The sequence below is a fragment of the Pelophylax lessonae genome, assembly GCF_965119305.1.
Source record: "Pelophylax lessonae genome assembly, chromosome: 2".
NCBI lineage: Eukaryota > Metazoa > Chordata > Amphibia > Anura > Ranidae > Pelophylax > Pelophylax lessonae.
The window spans coordinates 541,641,885-541,661,033 of NC_138769.1; the positions used below are offsets into that span (position 1 = coordinate 541,641,885).

The following is a 19,149-nucleotide window of genomic DNA, read 5'->3' on the forward strand; positions in this document are numbered from 1 at the left end:
GAAATGAAAGTGAAACTGCAGATGAATCAGAGAAACGAAACTAAGGGGAACTACTGTACTTTTTTTTAGCTTGATACAGTCACCGTTGAAGCGTCTTCCAAAATAAGAAAGAATTAAGGTTTTCTTCCTCTCAAATGCTACATAATAAAATAATAAACAGAAATATTTTTTACATTTTAATAACATATGTCAATATGTCAATATATGTATGAATACATAACTGCTTAACATTTTATTTAAAACATTTTCTTATATTGTACACAGATTATAATTGTGAATTGACATTAATATATATAGTATATATATATATATATATATATATATATATATATATATATATATATATATATATATATATAAAAGTGTAACTTACTACTGGGGTTCCTGGGATATCTGTGGAGTCGGTTCCTGTGTAGGATCATTGAACTGTGTTTCGTCTGAGTCCTGGGGCTGATCCTGCTGATCTTCCATTCTTCCAGTGCTGAAATCCCTTCCATAGGGATACCTACTCTGAGATCCAGACTGAAAACTTTGTCTGTGTGAACCTGTTCCATATCCAGAGTTTTGTCCATTCATTTTACTAAGCGGTGTGTGCTGCTTGCCTCTACAGAAATTATGTGCAACTGTCATACCACACCTCCTGAACTTTATTCTACAAACAGGGGGATGGTACTGCAGCATGCCTCAGGGAGGGGAGGGTAAAAGGAGGAAATAAGGTACTTTTCAGAACATCAGACCAATGAAACATCTTACAATACTTGCTTCCTTAACCACTTCTGGTCCGGAAGGATTTAACCCCTAATGACCAGGCCATTTTTTGCAATACGGCACTGCGTTACTTTAACTGACAATTGCGTGGTCGTGCGACGCTGTACCCAAATAAAATGTATGCCCTTTTTTCCCACAAATAGAGCTTTCTTTTGGTGGTATTTGATCACCTCTGCGATTTTTTTTTGCGCTAAAAACACAAAAGAGCGACAATTCTGAAAACAAATAAAAAATACGTATATTTTACTTTTTGTTATATAACATTCCCAATAAAAAAAAAATAAAAAAATCTAATTTTTTCAAAATTTTAGTCTAAGGGCTCTTTCACATGGGCGGTCCGATCAGATCCGCCTGTCAGTTTTTTAGGCGGATCTGATCGGATCCTCCATGCAGCTCTATGGGGCAGCGGGTGTCAGCGGAGGTCACCTCCGCTGACACCCGCTGCCATCCGCATCCGATCCTGTGCTGAAATCTGGACGGATGGAAACCCTATTTTTCCATCCGTTCAGTAATCGGAGCGGAGCGGATCTGATGAGAGCGGACAAGCGGTCCGCTCTCCTCCGATCCCCCATAGAGGGCAGCGGGTGCTGAGACACCTCCCTCTCCGCTCTGCAAGCGGAGACGGAGCTGTCATCCGCCCGGCTCAGCGGGGATCGCGGATCGATCCCCGCTGAGCAACACGGATCCGCCTGCGGAGGCGGACCGTGTGAAAGAGCCCTAATATGTATTCTACATATTTTTGGTAAAAAAAAAAAAAATCCCAGTAGGTGTATATTGATTGGTTTGCGCAAAATTTATCGCATCTACAAACTAGGTGAAAGATTTATGTAATTTGTATTTCCTTTTTTTTATTTACTAGTAATAACGGCAAACAGCGATTTTTAGCCGGACTGTGACATTGCAACGGACAAATCGGACACCTAAGGGCTCACGGACGTGCCGTATGTCCATAAATCACCCCATCCGTTTTCGGGTGATATACGGACATAATGCTCGTCAATGGGATTGCGGATGTCAGCGGATGACCATCCGCTGACATCCGATTTTCATCCTTTCAGTTCTGTTCCGTTTTTTGGAACGGAACGGAACCCTATTTTTCTTCCGTTTAAAAAACGGAACGGATGCAAAATCGGATGTCAGCGGTGTCATCCGCTGACATCCGCAATCCCATAGACATACATTATGTCCGTATATCATCCGCAAACGGATGGGATGATATGCGGACATGCGGAGCGGATGACACAAGTGTCCTCCGTGTCCGTGAAAAAAAAAAAAAAGTGCCGGAGCGGATCGCAATACGCCTTTTGTGACATTTTTAGGGGGACCACGGACATTACTACAGTAATTAGATCTAAAAATATGCACTGTTAATGTACTAATGACACTGGCAGGGAAGGGGTTAACATCAGGGGTGATCAAAGGGTTAAATGTGTCACTAGGGCATAGATGGCGAACCTTGGCACCCCAGATGTTTTGGAACTACATTTCCCATCATGCTCGTGCACTCTGCAGTGTAGTTGAGCATCATGGGAAATGTAGTTCCAAAACATCTGGGGTGCCAAGGTTCACCATGACGGCCCTAGGGGGTACTTTCTAACTCTGTGGAGGATGGGCTTGCTGAATGAACACAGAGACCTGTGTTCATAAATAAGAGGAACACAGGATCCCTGTGTTCATTACTGACAGAACAGTGGTCTGCTGTTTTTACAACAGCAAACAACCATTCTGTCTCCACGGGGAGCGATCGCGGGTGCCCAGCGGCAATCGTGGCCGCCGGACTCGCTGATTGGCTCCCCCTGTGGCCAGTCGGTGCGTGCGCACCCCCACTAGCGGTCCTGCGAAGCGACATACATGTACGTTGTTTCACGAGGACAGAGCCGACCTGCCACCGTAAAACTACGGTGGCTGGTCAGCAAGTGGTTAAAGTACAGATTTTAAACTTTTAATGATATATTTTCTTCTTAAGGAGCTGGTCATACATTGAAAATAAAACTGACAGATTCCTCCATCCACACAAAGCGGATAAGGAATCCCCCTGGTGGGGAAACCCAAATTCATGGGTTTCAGTAACATTTTAACTGCTAAAGCTAAATTGAAAAGTAGATGTATTTATTATGGAAGCTTGCAGAGAGACCTGCATGCTGGGAGAGCAACACCATACATAGTATTGCATGCAAATGATAGCGCTGACTAGTTGGGAGATCGAATGAAATGTATACAGTATGTCCTAGGATGGGTGGTAACCCAACTATCTAACTGCTTTAATGTTTCTGTTTTTGTTTTCATTTTTCATTTCTGTTTAATTTTTTATTTTTCATTTCTGTTTAATGTTCCTTGTTTCTGGTGGAAATTGTTGAGGTGACAGCAGTTGTTCACACAGGCTTGTTTGTGGGTGGGGTCTAACTGCGCCTGTGCATGTGGGGTAACACCTCATCTGAAGGTGTGCTCACCAATGCCCGGGACCAGGTGGAGGCTGCAGTCATGTAAAGAATCAAACATTAAGCTAGTTCCTCCACTTGGGTGCAGTAATACTGTACGGAGTTCCTCCATAAGATGTATTGTCCCATGACACATTTGTGACTGATGTATGTTTGCATTCTGAGGGACATGCAAAGCCCATGTCCCCTCTACTAGACAAGTGTACCTCCGAGTCCTAAGTTAACACTCTCCTTCCCGTACCTAGTGATCAGGTGTTATACCTCTGTAATGCTGGTCTGCTTCTTGTGACCAGAGGACACAGGCAGCTAGGGAGGAAGGCAGAGCACCGACCACCTTGCTCCCAGAGGACCTGTTACCTAACCAGGTACCACACCAATGACTGGTTGCTGCAGCTGTTCTTCCTCTCAGTTACCCATGGTAACTACCTCCTCTTCTAAGCCTTGTAGGTTGACCTTTTGTAGTGGTGTTACACATACCCCATAGTGCTATTACAGACCCAGGTTCTTTAGGAATACGCCAAGACCCAACATGCATCCCTATGAAAAACTTTAGACCAGGCTCAAGATAGTTGAACTAACTTTTACTGAAAACCTAGCACAACATGTATGAATTTCCTTCTCCGAAATACAACTAACTGTGGCTGCCCCAGGTTACCTGCACAGGTGAAGTCTCTAAGGGAAAAGTTCATACTTGGCAAAGCTCAAACAGAGATGTCCATGTTCTTGCTGTGTCTCGATGGATTGACGCGCTGAAGTGTACCACGGGTCCCAGCAAACCTCCATACATGTCCCATTCTTTCTTAAGCCCGTAGTCCCTAAGTTCTGGACCTCTTCCCTTTTATAACACATGGAAGGGAGGCTCAGGGAAAGCGGCAAGAACATTAAAGAGGTTGTAAAACTCAGAAAAAGAAAAAAAACCTGAAAGACAAAGGCATAATGAGCTAGTATGCATTGCATACTAGCTCATTATGAAATACATACCTTAGAACGAAGCCCCCGGAGTGCCGCCCACACGGCAGACATGTTCGGCCTTCCTGCTTCCTGGTTCGCGTCCTCCGGCCATCTGATTGGCTGGAGGTGCAATGACATCACTCCCGCGCATTTGCGCAGGAGCCGCCGTTCACGCCACAGGGCTCTGGAGGAAAGATACAGGTGGCCGTTCTTTCAGAGCGCATGCGCCAATGACATAATCTGCTGCATGCAATGTAAATAACCCCAAAATGGTGCAAGTTTAGGAGATAATTACAGCACCTATAGGTAAGCCTTAGAATAGGCTTACCTATAGGTACAAGTTATTAAGGTGGGTTTACAACCTCTTTAACCCTTTAACTCGTTAACTCTCTAACCCCTGATCTGAGCCGCTAAGTGCTAACCAAACATGCAGTAGACATGTTATTTCCAGCAGGTCATTCTGAGAACAGGAGAGAAAACAAATGTTCTGGCTAGGGGCGTAAATAGCACTGTATTACAAAGAACATATAAATATAAAATGATACAGAGTGTTACACATTGAGTGTTACACAACAAAATATATACAATGCATCTGCTTAAACAAAACTAAATGTTTGATAAATAAAATGATCAGTGACTGTAGGCACTCATCAAGAAACATTTTCTAACATGCCCTTCAACAGTAATCAATCAAATGATCATTGACTCATGCCTAGCAGGAACAGCCACACACTGATCGAAACTCACCTGATCCCTGCTAAACAGGCCAAGTTTCAGTGTATGTCCAGAGTTGACGAAAAAAAAAAACAGCTTTTACCTTTGTTAGTCAGAAAAGCCTCTTCTGTCCCTAACTCAGATTTAATTTTACTTTGCTACTAGGGAGGGGCTGACTTTACCTATTGCACCTACTCCCTCTGTCTTTACTAGCCACTAAACAGTCATATTTTAAAATAGAATGACAGTAAGTAAAGTCAGAAGTAAAGCTGCCCATACTGACATATTCCTCCTTCTTCTAAACCAGGTATCACTAAATGGCGGACCGGGGTCCGGATCCGGACCCAGTTAATGTCTCATCCGGACCCATGCGGTCCCACCCTTTAGAGTTGTTCTGCCCACAGCCATCACCACTACCAGTCTCACAGAGCCAACAGCTAACAGCTGGAGGCAGGACAGCTATAGACAGAGGGCGGGGAGTATCCAAGTTAACAAGCAAGTGATTGGTTGCGAGGATACAGGGTGACCATCGCACAAACATGTGATTCGGACCTCTGCTGGAAGAATATTTTATTGACTGGACCTTTGTAAATTTTAATTCAATACCCCTGTTCTAAACCATAGGTGCTCAACCTATGGCTCTTCAGTTGTTGCGAAACTACAAGTCCCATGAGGCATTGCAAGCCGCTGACAGTTACAAACATAACTCCCAAAGGCAGAGACATGATGGGACTTGTAGTTCCGCAACAGCTGGAGGGTCACAGGGTGAGCACCCATGCTCTAAACAGTTCGACTGGATAGATCTCCTGCCAGCACCAGCAGTTGTCAGAATACCCAAACACTGGCTTCATCTGATAGGGAGGGGGGTTAAAAGGCAACCCAGAGAGCAAATTTCAGTTAATTCCTTAGGAACCAGCAGAAATTTGCATAGTTGTTGGTCAGCTTTAGGACCCAGCGACAAAGCAGCGACAAAGCAAAACTAAATCAGAGAGGGGCATGGTAATAAGTTTTTCCTATATCAGTCTAGAGTTCCGCTATTCAAGGACTGCAATAGAATAATACTATAGTCAATAATAATAAGTCAAATTCATGTACTGGACTTGTGCTTGTTGTAGCACTAGCCCTGGAGTAGCTGCTAGATATAATCAGGCCCAGAATGGGACAAAAAATATGCCCAGGCATTTTAGACTGAGCAGCCAATGACATGTTAACCAGCCCCTTCCCCACTCTCCATCCTGGTGGATCTCTCGCAGCAGCCGGCGGGAGAGGGGGGAAACCGGCAGAGCTGCAGGGGGCAAGGGGAGCCGGAAAAAAACATGGGGAAGCAGAGAGCACAGGCAGGAAGTCAGAGAACACAGGAGAGCCAGGGAGGGCACGGGGGGGGGGGGTGGAGAACACAGGGGAGAGGCTGAGAACATGGGGGGAAGCAGAGAACATGGTGAGGTGAAGAGCACAGGGGAGCCGAAGAGCACTAAGGGGGGGCCGGACAGCACAGGGGGCAGGAGAGCACAGGGGGGTTGGAGAACACTGCGGGGGCTCAGAGAGTATTGGGGTGGGGCAGAGAGCACAGGGGAGAGGAGGGGAACATGGTGGAAGTGGAGAAGCACAGGGGGCAGAGAGCATGGGGGGGAGGCAGAGAGCACGGGGGGCTGGATAGTATAGGGAAGAGGCGGGGAACAAAGGTGGGGGAGGAAGAGAGCACTTGGGGCTGGAGAGCATAGAAGGGGCGGAGAACACGGGTGGGGAGATAAGCACTGGGGGGGCAGAGAGCACAGGGGAGAGGAGGAGAGGATTCGAGGGGGGCTGGAGAGCACAGGGGGATATCAGAGAACCCCAGTAGGGAGCTGGAGAGAACAGGGGGGAGAGCACTGGGAGGCCGGAGAGCAATGGGGGGCTGGAGAGCAGGGGGGGATGGAGAGCACAGGGGGATGCAGGAGAGTACTTGTGGGGAGGGGGCTGGAGAGCACAGGGGGATGCTGGAGAGCACTGGGGGGATAGAGAGCACAGGATGGGCTGGAGAACACAGTGGGATGTTGGCAAGCACTGGGGGGAAAGGGAAGAGCATAAGGGGATTTTAGGGAGCAAACAGGGATGTTGGAGAGCATAGGAGGATGTGAGAGAGCACTGGGGGGGGGGCAGATAGCATGTGGGGCGGGAGAGCACAGGGGAGGGGGGAAGGGGGAAGCAGAGAACACAGGGGGCTGGGGGGCACAAGAGAGGGGGGAGGCAGAGAGCACATGGAGGGCTGGAGAGCACAGGGGAGGGGGGAGACAGAGAGCACAGGGGAGGGCTGAAGAGCACGGGAATGTCAGAGAGCACTGGAGGGGGGGGGCAGAGGGAAATGTTGGAGAGCACTGGGGGGCCACAAAGCACAGGGGAATGTTGGAGAGCACAGGGGGATGTTGGAGAGCATGGGGGGGGGGGAGAGCATGGGGGGCAGGAGAGCACAGGGAAGGGGGGAAACAGAGAACACGGGGGTTGGAGAGCACAGGGGGATGTCAGAGAGCACTGGGGGGGGGGTTAGAGAGCACAGGGGGACAGAGAACACAGGGGGATATTGGAGAGCACTGGGGGGGGGGGTAGCAAAAAGAAGGTGGAATGGAGGGGTGGCTGCATACAGAAGGAGCAATCTCTCCATTTCCTCCCGCAGCTTCTGAAAGCCTGCTTCTTCTCCTCTACCTTCAGCAGGCTTTAAGAGGCTGCAGGAGGAAATGGAGAGATTGAATCTTCTATTTGCAGCTGCCCCCCACCGCTCCTCCTACCCAAGCACACAGGGGGTGTACACTCTCTCTGGTCTGGCTCTGCAATATCTGTGACATGTGTCTCCTCTAGCTCCTCCCCCCTTCATGGTCACAGGTCGCTAGTTTCCGCCCCTGGCCCCAAACACGGAACTGAACTGGCAGTAGGGTGGCCATGGAGAGGCCAGGTGAGCGGCACCAGCTCAAAGAGCAGCCCAGCTGCTTCGGGCCCCACACGGAAATTCGCCCCCTGGCCCACCAGGCAAGTGCCTGGTGTGCCCTATGGCCAGTCCGGGCCTGGATATAATGCCTCTGTATACCTGGAGATGACATACCTTGCTCACCCAGCACTTACCAGTACACCTTGGGGTATTACAAAGAATTTATTAGGCTAAACATAGCTCAAATGAAGAGAGGATTAGCAACTGTATTTACACAAGGAACCAATAAAACAGCAACATTACTATAAGAGATATGGTTAAACACCTCTAGTATTCTGACTAACAGTAATTAACAGAAATGAACTGTATTTACCTAGTAACAATATATAAAAACAGTCCAAACTTGCTATAACAGTCCCTGTTTTGTCACTCTGGCCAGTGAATGAAGAAAATAAATGTCGGCTGGCAAAGTTGGGGCACTTAAAGAAAGCGCAACAGTTCTCAGCAGACAACAGATTAATTTATATGATGTTAGTCTCTTACCAGACCCAGAGCTTCCTCTTCTTGGTCTCCGAACATGTTCTCTCACTCAGTAAAAGTCAGTGACCAAGAGGCCTCCTATCACACTCTCCAAACTCCAAGCATTTCCTTCCATGTAGTTTTCTGAAAGCATCCTCCCTTTCAAGCTTGTGCCCATCAGTAGTAGCTAGTGGTCCTCTTCTGCAGAAGGACACTACAGCAGCAACAAAGGAAGAAGTCCCACAGCAGTTATTAGCTACAGTCCAGATTAAATTTATATTAAAAAAAATACAATTAATGATGTATAAATTAATACAGAACTGCATTTATATGTGCATCATAAAATGATTCAATGCATTTTTTTTATGTAAATGGAAATTTAAGTTTATGGTCTTAAAAGCATTTGCTTGCATGCCAGGCACACCCTTTGTATATAATGAAATTATTCTAATTAGACAATTTACTACACATCAAAGGATTAGTACTAATGTGGATTAATTTATTTGAGAGTTGAAAATGTGGAAAATAGGTTTTTCTCAGAGGGGATTCTAAATGGATGGTGAGTAGAGATTATCAGACAGCCCCTAGGAATGTTTGTACGGCTTTACTCACTGATAAATCACCTCCTAATGCTAATAAGAGGTATAAGCCTCTGGTTTTTCTCATAGATTTAGGTCTGGATTTTACAAAGACCTGTGCCATTAATAAGAATTATTTGGCAGTCTTCTATGATGATCCAATTAAATTATAACTCGTGCAGACAGATATGGCCAGCGGAGCACTTGGTTTAGTTAAATCATTACTTCCTACCCACAAAAACTGGATTTTTTAAGAACTTACCATAAAATCCTTTTCTCTTGAGTCCATTGACAGATGCAGCTCTTATGCTTCTTATACCATTGGGTTATGCTGCTCTCTGCATTAGTAGTACTAGGCAGGAAAAAAAGCAATTCACCATGCCCACAAGGGCTGTCCCTATAGGCATAACTCCACACACCCTGCTCCAGCAAACCGGTTTCGTTGCAAGCAGTGAAAAGAAGACACAAACCATCCTCATATCAGAGGGGTGGGTGTTGCTTCTGTCAATGGACTCAAGAGAAAAGGATTTTACAGTAAGTTTTAAATCCAGTTTTCTCTATCCTCCATTGACAGATGCAGCTCTTATGCTTCTTATACCATTGGGATGTCCCAAAGCAGTTTAGGCATGATGGGTGTCGAGAATGCAACCAGATAGTAAACGTAAACTCCAAAGGCTAAACTTAGCCAACTGGGTAACATGAAGCTCTAACAGGTACAACAGGAGCTCACCCATGAAAGAAAAAACCCCTAAAGAGAAAAAAACGATTCTCTTATGAAACAGCAGCCTGCAAAACCTTGCCGTCAAAGGAAGCATCTGAAGATGCCAACAAATCTACCTTGTGAGATTTTGTAAAAGTGTGAACAGACGACCAAGTTGCTGCTTTACAAACTTGCACTACTGAGGCCTGATGGCGAAAAGCCCAAGAGGCACTCAGCGCCAGGGCCGATCCTAGGGTAACAGACGCCTGGGTGCAGAAATATTTATGGCGCCCCGTGTGGGCGTGGTCATCTTACTAACTCCTCCCCTTTCCTGATGGGACCTGGAGGGGGGTCTCTGCAAGGAACACAGAGAGGGCCTCTGTTAGAGAGTCTGTTAGAAAGAGCCTCCACCAGGCCCCATTAGAAACTACAATGGGGTTGTATCATGGGACCTGGAGGAGGATCTCTCTAACAGAGGTCATCTCTGTGTGCATTTTAAAGTCTATGTTAGAAAGACCCCCCACCAGGCCCCATTAGAGACTACAATGGAGTCTAATGGGACCTGGAGGGGGGTTTATCTTACAAAGGCCCTCTCTGTGCCTATTGGAGAGTCTCTGATAGAAAGAGTCCCCTCCAGCCCCCATGAGAGACTACATTAGAGTGTCACCGAACAATAGAAAAATAAACCATATTATATTAATTAATAGCACTTTGATGCCCAGGCCCAAGACTAGAAGACTTCACTTACCTTAAATAATGGGTACTGGGGCTGGCTGCTGGTCCTGGGGCCTGGCTTCTGGGGCTTTGCTGCTGGTCCTTAGGTCTGGCTGCTGGGGCTGGCCTGCTGGTCTTGGGGTCTGGCTGCTAGTCCTCCTGATTCCTGGTTGCTGGTCCTGTATTCCGGCTGCTGGTCCTGGGGTCTGGCTGCTGGGGCCTTGGGGCTGGCTTCTGGTCCTGATTCTTGGCTGCTGGTCCTGATTCTTGGCTGCCTGTCCTGATTCCTTGCTCCTCTGTGGTGTGCTGGTCTCTGTGATGCTGGGCTCTGGGGTGTGCTGGGCTCTGGGGTGTAAAGCTCTTGTGTGATATCTCAGCGGGGCTGCGGCTGTCACTGTGAGAACGGCTCCTCCATAGTCCTGGCTCACAGACGGAGTGATATCACTAAGCCTCCATACAGGGCTGCCGCTAGAAATCCCAGGGCCCCATACAGCCTATTTGACAGGGCCCCCCCCCCCACTTCCGGCGAAAATATCAAAATGATTACCCCCCCAATCTCTCTTCCTAGCACAAATCCCTCCCAATCACCCTTCCCAGCACAACCCCCTGAATCCCTCCACAAATTCACAACCCCATCCCCCCAGCACAAATTCCCCCCTCCTAGCACAAATGCCCCAGGCCCGCTCCTAGCACAAACTTTCCCCCCAATCCCCCCTTCTGGCTCAAATCCCCCAAACCCTCCTACAAGCACATACCCCCCCATTCCTCCTTCTATTAAATGCCCTGTCCCCCAAATCCCCATTACACTTTTACACTTTCTAGCAACGAGAGTTGCCAATCCCTCAAACATCCCAGGCATAAATTATTTTCCCATTATTATTTCTGTAAGCCCCCCAAACCGACAGGGAGAAACCACTACTAAGCCAGGAGGGGGTGCACTGTGTTGTGCTTTCCCCTCCTGTCTGAACAACACACAGCATAAGAGACAGGATCGCTCTTACATTGCATCGGACTGTACACTCACACACACCGTTTGATTACCCCCCCCCCCACCCACATTTCCTGCTGTCGGGAGATGAGCAGCCTCTGAAGGAGGTAGGGGGTGGTAATCAAACTGTGTGTGTACAGTGCGATGCAATGTAAGAGCGATCCTGTCTCTTATGCTGCATGGACGAGTGTTGTTCAGACAGGAGAGGAGAGCCCACGGAGCACCACACAGCGCACCTCCTCCCAGGTCTTACCTCCACGACTCCAACACTTCTCCAGACTGCCGTCCCCATGTCCCAGCTCTGAGTGTGGGCGGGGACAAACAGCTGAAAGCCGGCGAGAGGGGGGAAAACCCGGCTTTCAGCTGGTGGAGGAAGAGGCAGACAGTGCATCGCTCTGTCATTGATCCCTCTCCCCACCAATCCTCCTGCTGCCCGGGCCCCATACAGGAGTACTGGCTGTACCCCCCTGATGGCGGCCCTGCCTCCATATACATGAGTTCTTTAGAGCCCATTCATATGTGGTGCAGACGTGTAACCTGTGCAGGGCGCTCTGTTATCAGCACAGGGATGTACGGGCGCTGTGTGCGTCCCTGTGCCAGCGTCCCATTCATTTCTATTGGAACCCGCATCTGTGTGTCATATTAGAATACAGAGGCTGTGTCCAGGCAGTCTTATGTCCCAATAGAAATGAATGAGGTGCTGGCACTGGGATGTGCACACCTCTGTACCCCCCGTGCTGATAAAAGACAGCCCAGCATGGGAGACACATTGCTTGCACCCCTTGTTAATAGGTTCTTACTAAAAATAGAACAGTTGTCTGCACAGCTATATCAGGGACTAAAAAGCCTGAACTTTTTACCTGTTAGCTGAGTAGATTGTAGTAGACTCAGCAGCACAGACACAGGAGGATAGAGAGCACCATTCAACTTTGTTATACAGCTAGAGAGGAGGGGGTCAGAGGAAAGGGCACAGGAGGAGGGGGGGGGGTCACTACACAGAGGAGGAATGAGCTCTGAGATCGTCCAGAGCAGGGAGAGATAAAAACAGAAGGCTGGGGGGGGGGGGGGGTGAGGGTGCTGATGTCCCACAGACATCGGGAAACTGTGAGAGAAATCAGGAGTGATAGAAAGGATTAGATAGGGGAGGGGGAAGCCGCTGTTCAGAGGCAGGAAAGTTATACAGACTGTGCATCTATTCTGGAGTCATCAGGAAGCACTGATAGTCGGAGCTTTCCATCCTCACCTGCCCCGCCTCCTCCACTCTGTCACTTGGGGAATAGTACAGCGCGCTGTGCAGGGTGATACCATCTACTCTACATGTAGGTACATAGCCACTCTCTGTCTCTTACATTCAGCAGCATATTCTGTGCAGGGCAGGGTTGTACCCATCAAACTGCGCCCTCTTCCCATACTGGTCCTGCTCAGTACTATGTGGAGCAGCGGCGATTCAATGAGAGGCAGAGTGGTGTCACCCTCCCCCCGTGGACACCCTGGTGCGGTCCGCCCCGCCCCTCCCCTCAGCTCACAACTGCAATGAATATAGCAGCTCCGAGGCTGCAGTGAGAGACTTGCGGCCGGGAGAGGATAGTGCGCCCCCCACCAGGCGGCGCCTGGGCGCACTGCACCCGCAGCGCCCGCCTGGGATCGGCCCTGCTCAGCGCTGTAGTAGAATGCGCCTTCACAGGGAAAGGAGGAACCTGACCCTTCAGTGAATAAGCCTGAACAACCGTCTGCCTGATCCCTCAGGATATGATCGCAGCAGACACAGCCAAACCTTTTTGAGGTCCTTCGGTAAGAACAAAGAGAGAGTCCGATTTCCTAAAAGACTCAGTTACCTTCTAATTAACCCTTATCGCTCAAACCACATCCAGAGAGTGCATGGCAATTTCCTTGGGATGCTTAGGCTTAGGACATAAGGAAGGCAACACAATGTCTTCATGGAGATGAAAATCCGACACCACCTTAGGAAGAAAAGACTTAGGAAGAAAAAATTAGGTCGGAGTACCACTTTATCTCTGTGGACCACCAAATAAGGCGAACGACAGAACAGTGCCGCCAATTCAGACACTCTGCGGGCAGAAGTAATTGCTACTAGAAAACAAACCTTCTGTGACAAAGAAATCTCCCTAATGTTCTCAAAAGGAGGCTTTTGAAGAACAGACAAAACCAGACTGAGATCCCACAGAGGAGCCAGATGACGCACCCCCTGAATAAAAGTGCGAATCAAGCTATTAGTAGCCAATGGACATTGGAAGTAAATAGCCAAGGCTGACACTTGGCCCTTGATAGTGCCAAGAGCCAACCACTGCTAAACCCCTTTCTGTAAAAGGCCATAACCCTAGCTATAGAAAACAAGCAAGGGTGCAGCTGCAGCGATTCACACCATGAAATATACGATTTCCACGTACGATGATAGATCTTCCTGGACGTCGACTTTCTGGCCTTCAATAGTGTTGGAATCACCAAATCAGAAAGACCTCTATCTCTCAACACCTTGCTTTCAACAACCATGCCGTTAAAGCCAGCGACCGTAAAGCAGGATGGAAGATCGGTTCCTGCGACAGCAGATCCTCCCACAGAGAAAGTCTCCACGAAGGATCGACAACCAATTTTACTAGGTCTGCATACCAAGACCGACGAGGCCAGTCTGGGGCCACCAGAATGACTGGAATTCCTTCCACTGCCACCCTGCGAAGAAACCTTGGCAGGAGTTTGATCAGAGGGAAGGCATAAATCAGCCGATACTGGATCCAAGGACCCACCAAGGCATCTGTGGCGTAGGCCAGAGGGTCCTGAGACCTGGTCACAAACCTCTGGACTTTTTTGTTGAGGTGAGACGCAAACAGATTTACCTCCTGAGTTCCCCACCGGACACACAGGAGATGAAACACCTCTGGATGAAGGGACCATTCCCCTTGATCCAGCACCTGACGACTCAGGAAATCCACTTGCCAATTCTCCACACCCGAAATGTGGACTGTGGAGAGAGCCGAAACATTGTCTTCCACCCATACCAGAATCTCGGCTACCTCTGTGGCCGCCAGGACACTCTTGGTACCACCTTTATGATTGATGTAAGTCGCAGCCGTGGCATTGTCTGATTGGATCCGAACCGGAGAACCACGTAGCCGATTCGTCCAGTGGAACAGGCAAAGCTTGATCGCTCTGAGCTCCAGAATATTGATCCGTAATGAAGACTCCTCTGTTGACCAAGTCCCCTGGGCACAGAGCTTCCCCAGCACTCCTCCCCAGCCTGACAGGCGGCGTCCGTGGTGACCACCAACCAAAACAGCATCAGGAAGGACTTGCCCTGACACAAAGCTGGTGACTGGATCCACCAGGATAGAGTAGACCTCTTGAGGTGGCTCAAACGTATCATCTTGTCTAAAGACCGTGGATCCCTGTTCCATTTCGCAAGAATTTCTTTTTGCAGAGGTCTCGAGTGAGACTGAGCAAACGGGATTGCCTTGAAGGTGGATACCATCAGACCCACAGCTCTCCTGCAAGTCTGTAGGGAGGACCAATCGGTTTCCAACAGCAACCTGATCGCCCCCTGCAACTTCTGAAGTTTTTCCAAGGGAAGAAAGACCCTCGCTAAGGCGGAATCTAGATTCTGCCCCAGATAAGTCAACCGTACTGAGGGGGTCAGAGCAGATTATTTTTTAAATGGATCGTCCACCCAAATTCCTGCGTATGAACTGTAATTGACAGGTCCCCCAACAGAGCCAAGTGAGAGTCTACTCTTAATAGGAGATCGTCCAGATATCCCAGGAATGCAATCCCTTTCCGACGTAACAAGGCCAACACCGGGCCCAGAACCTTGGTAAAGACTCTGGGAGTGGAGGTGAGACCAAAGAGTAATACCACAAATTGAAAATGCTCTTCTGCCACCGCAAAGCGGAGAAATCGCTGGTGTCCCCTGAATATGAGGATGTGCAAATACACTTCTTTGATATTGATGAAGGCCAGAAAATACCCCTGATTCAAAGATTCTACCACTGACCGAATGGACTCCATTCGAAACTTCTGCACCCGTACAATACGGTTCAGAGCCTTGAGGTCCAGGATTGGACGCACCTTGCCCTTTTTTCTGGGCACTGTGAACAGGTTTGAATAGAAACCTTGAAAGCGTTCCTGCAGAGGACTTGGCATGATTACTCCTTGAGCAATGAAATCCTGCGATGCGTCCCAAAGATCCTTCAAACGATCCGGAAACAGGTGAAGATTTGACTGAAAAAACCTGTCCGCCGACCGGGACCGATCTTGTACCCGGAATGAATCAGTTTGTGAACCCATTTGTCTTGAATAAAGGAAGTCCAGGGTTCCTAACAGAAGCGCAGACGTCCCCACACACCAGAAATGGGTGAGGGTGCCCTTTCATGCTGAAGAGGACTTGTCTGCAGAAACGGACTGACTGGCCTTGGGCTTGCATGACCAGGACTTCTTAGCCCCACCAGAAGCTCTGAATGGCTTACCTTTTTCTTGCGCCTCCGAGGCCCGAAAAAAACATCTATGAGCGGAGAAGGAAGGCCCCCGCTTATTACGGTGTGCTTTACCTTTGGTGGATTGAAGAAGAAGAGTACTCTTCCCACCAGTTGAACCCTTGATCAACTCATCCAGCGAGTTGCCAAACAATCGCTCTCCCAGGAAATTAAGATCTGTTAAGGCCTTCTTGGAAGCCTGGTCAGCTGACCAGCTTTTCAGCCACACCATGCAACATAAGGCAATCCCCACAGCCGACACTCTGGCCACCAGGGGAGCCGCATCCAAGGACTCATCACACAGGAACACCAGGGCCTGGGCCATCTGGTCTATAAGTTCCATCAGCACCGGGGGAACTACAGTAAGTCAGGATCCAAGTTCCCCTTCAGAACCTTTACCCATTTCGTAACCGTCTGTGATACCAAAACAACACATGAAGGTGGCGGGAAAGGGATTCTATCCGCCTGTCCACTGGATCCGTAAATACCAGGGAATCTTCCACAGGCACTATAGTAGATTTGTTCAACCTGGAAACAGGATGATCCACCTTAGGCGGTACCATCCAACGGTTTGCAACTGTCTCAGCAAAGAGTTAACTGCATTTAAAGTGCTTAGGCACTACTAGCAAGTGTTTGATGCGCCGCCATTGGTCATTAACAATATCATGAAAATTCTCCGGACAAGGGAAAGCCCTGCCCGATTTTTGGGTCTTGCAGGAGCCAAAAGATACCCGTGTCCCTGTTGGCGTGGGCTCATCTGCCATTTTTAACTTTCTTTTACTGAAACAACCAGCTCTTCCACCAAAGCGCATTCCTGAGCTGCAGCTGAAGAGGACATGTCCTCTTCACCATCCGATTGCGAGAAAAGTGGCCCCTCAAGGAGGGGGGCGTCCGTGGCGACCATATCAGTCTCTGAATCAGAGGACCCCACCAATAATGGCGAAGGCAGTGGCCGTTTTCGGCTAGTAACCTTTTTCATCACAAAATGGACCTTGGTCGCCAGGCTTTCCAGTTCTGCTGAAATTGATCAGGCAACTGCGATGCAGAAGGTCCAGTAGTCGCACTTAGGGGGTCTGAGGGTGAAACCACTGCCTGGGACTCCATAATTAATGCAACAGAAAACTGGAGTACTGTCACTTTAAAAGCGCGGATCGCGGTCCCCACCGCCGATAACCATGGTCTGCGGAGTCCCACTTAAATGTATAAAGATAGCAGAGTGCGCAGGGATATGCCTACAGAGACCCCAGTACTTTACCACCTCTCAGAAAAAAAACTCCTGAACCGTCTGTGCAACAGGAAAGTAAGAGTTACAGGATATGACGTCAGCCTGGACAACATGTGAAAGGTCACGCTGCCTGTGTAGCTCCATATGGCTACACAAAAATGGCTGCCAATGCAAATTAACAGGAAGCACAGGGAAAATAACTGCCCCATGCAAGTCAATGGGAAAAAAATGTATCTTGCCCACACTAAAGATGGTGGCTCCCACGGCACGCCATTTGGTCAGGGGACCCCATTTCAGAGGCCACAAGAGATCTAAACCAGACCCAGCAGGAAAAGGTACCATTTCCACCCCCCCCCGAGGACGCCAGGCACCGCAGCTATAGCGCCCCCTCAGGGGGAGGAAGTGTAACGCTCCTGCGTTTTATGTATGGTGTGGATTTTCAGCTGCAGAAATATTCCACTTCAGTAGTCATGTAGAGAAACGCTGAGACACCATTCCCAACTCCCAATGACTCATCATGTGTGGAGGATCTCAATTCAGCAAGTAAATACACACACTCAATAAGATGTTTCCTAGAGTGACTTATGTATATAGTAACACAGTGATGATAGGCTGAAGAGACAGGTTGGGTAGAGATGGTAGATGACAGACACTTGAAAGGAAATGTTCTTGAAAGTAAGATAGTAGCAGATGGATGCAGATAGGTTTAGCAATCATGTATGGTAGCAGATGACAGAGTAGCAGGTGGACATACAAGAGAGATCAACCCAGTGCAAGAACAGGTGGTAGTAGGTTCAAGAGCTAGCAATCTTAGATAATGCAGATGTAGTAATAGTCCTTAGTATGCAGAGCTAGATAGTGTAAGCTTTAGTATGAAAGTTATAGAGGTTTCCCCTACGGGGTACTTATCACTAATAGCAATGTAGCAGAGGAGAGGTTCGGCAAGAGCGGATGATCCGGTAGCAGGATACAGGGATCAGCGCAGCGTGGTTCCGACAGCGAGGTAAGCTTGCAAGCATGAGAGCTTCAAGACAGGTTAGCATCAAGGCACAAAGCAGTTTGAACGAACACATGTAAATATCCATCAGTCCGGCGCTCAGTGATGACAGCATCAGTCTTAAAGGTGTATGCGCACCTTACCAAAAGAGAATGGTGGGGCGCATACACTTATGAAAGAGTAATTAGGGTACCCAAAGGTACCAGAACATTACAGGAAGAGGGGGTTAGGGCACAGGGCCAGGTATCCTGACAGGCCAGGGGGATCTTTTAGGAAGAGTCACATTATCCCCAGGAGAGGGCCCACATCCCCCCCCAAGACCACCAGGGGACAGAAGGGACAGGGGGGCTGCATTTACTCCCTATACCATGGGCCGGGTGGGCTCCGCTCCGGACAGACCATCTCCCACCCAGAATGGGGGTGCTGCCAGCCGAGGGGCATGCTGCGACTCAGGGTGTTCCAGGTCATCGCGTCCCACCGAGACATTCACTCGCAGACTTGTCCCCATCCAAAAAGAGGCTCTGTCATGGCGAGGCCTAGTGCGGGACTATAACCTGCTTACGCTCGTAGGCCAGGCTGGGAGACCTTAAGGATCTAGATTATCCAGTGCAAAACCTCAGCCGGCATTGCTTGTAGATCACCAGGAGGATCCCCCTGAACACTAACTAGCAAAGTGAGTAAAGATAAATAAAACAAAATATTCTTAAAAAAATAAAAAACTGAGACCGAAGTCCCAGCAGAAAACCTAGGTCCTACTCCTTCACTAGGCAGAAACAAACTGGTTTGCTGTAGCAGGGTGTGTAGGGTTATGCCTATAGGGACAGCCCCCGTGGACGTGGTGAATTGCTTTTTTTCTGCCTAGTACTAATCCTGCAGGGGGCAGCATAACCCAATGGTATAAGAAGCATGAGAGCTGTGTCTATCAATGGACGATAGAGAAAGTGTATGTTAACCACTTGCCCACCAGCCGTTGTACTTATACTGCGGCAGGTCAGCTCTGCCCCATGAAATTACGTACCTGTATGTCGTCTCGCGGGACAGCTAGTGGGGGCACAGAGGGAGCCAATCAGTGGGTCCGGCAGACTCCCCGTGGAGACAGAACATCGGTCTGCCAATGTAAACACGGAAGACCGCTGTTCAGTCAGTGATGAACACAGGGATCCTGTGTTTCTCCTAT

At 48.7% G+C, this 19,149-nt stretch overlaps 1 protein-coding gene across 1 annotated transcript in view; it reads right to left on the bottom strand.

The window, feature by feature from the left end:
* Positions 1-634, bottom strand: part of EPSTI1 (epithelial stromal interaction 1) — a gene marked incomplete at its 3' end in the record, with an annotated part of 197,043 nt that extends 196,409 nt beyond the window's left edge. The window contains exon 1 of the mRNA XM_082248135.1: positions 374-634. Within this exon, the coding sequence (XP_082104261.1) occupies positions 374-630 (257 nt within the window). The 5' untranslated portion in view covers positions 631-634. The remainder of the gene's footprint in view (positions 1-373) is intronic.
* Between the last annotated feature and the right edge of the window lie 18,515 nt (positions 635-19,149).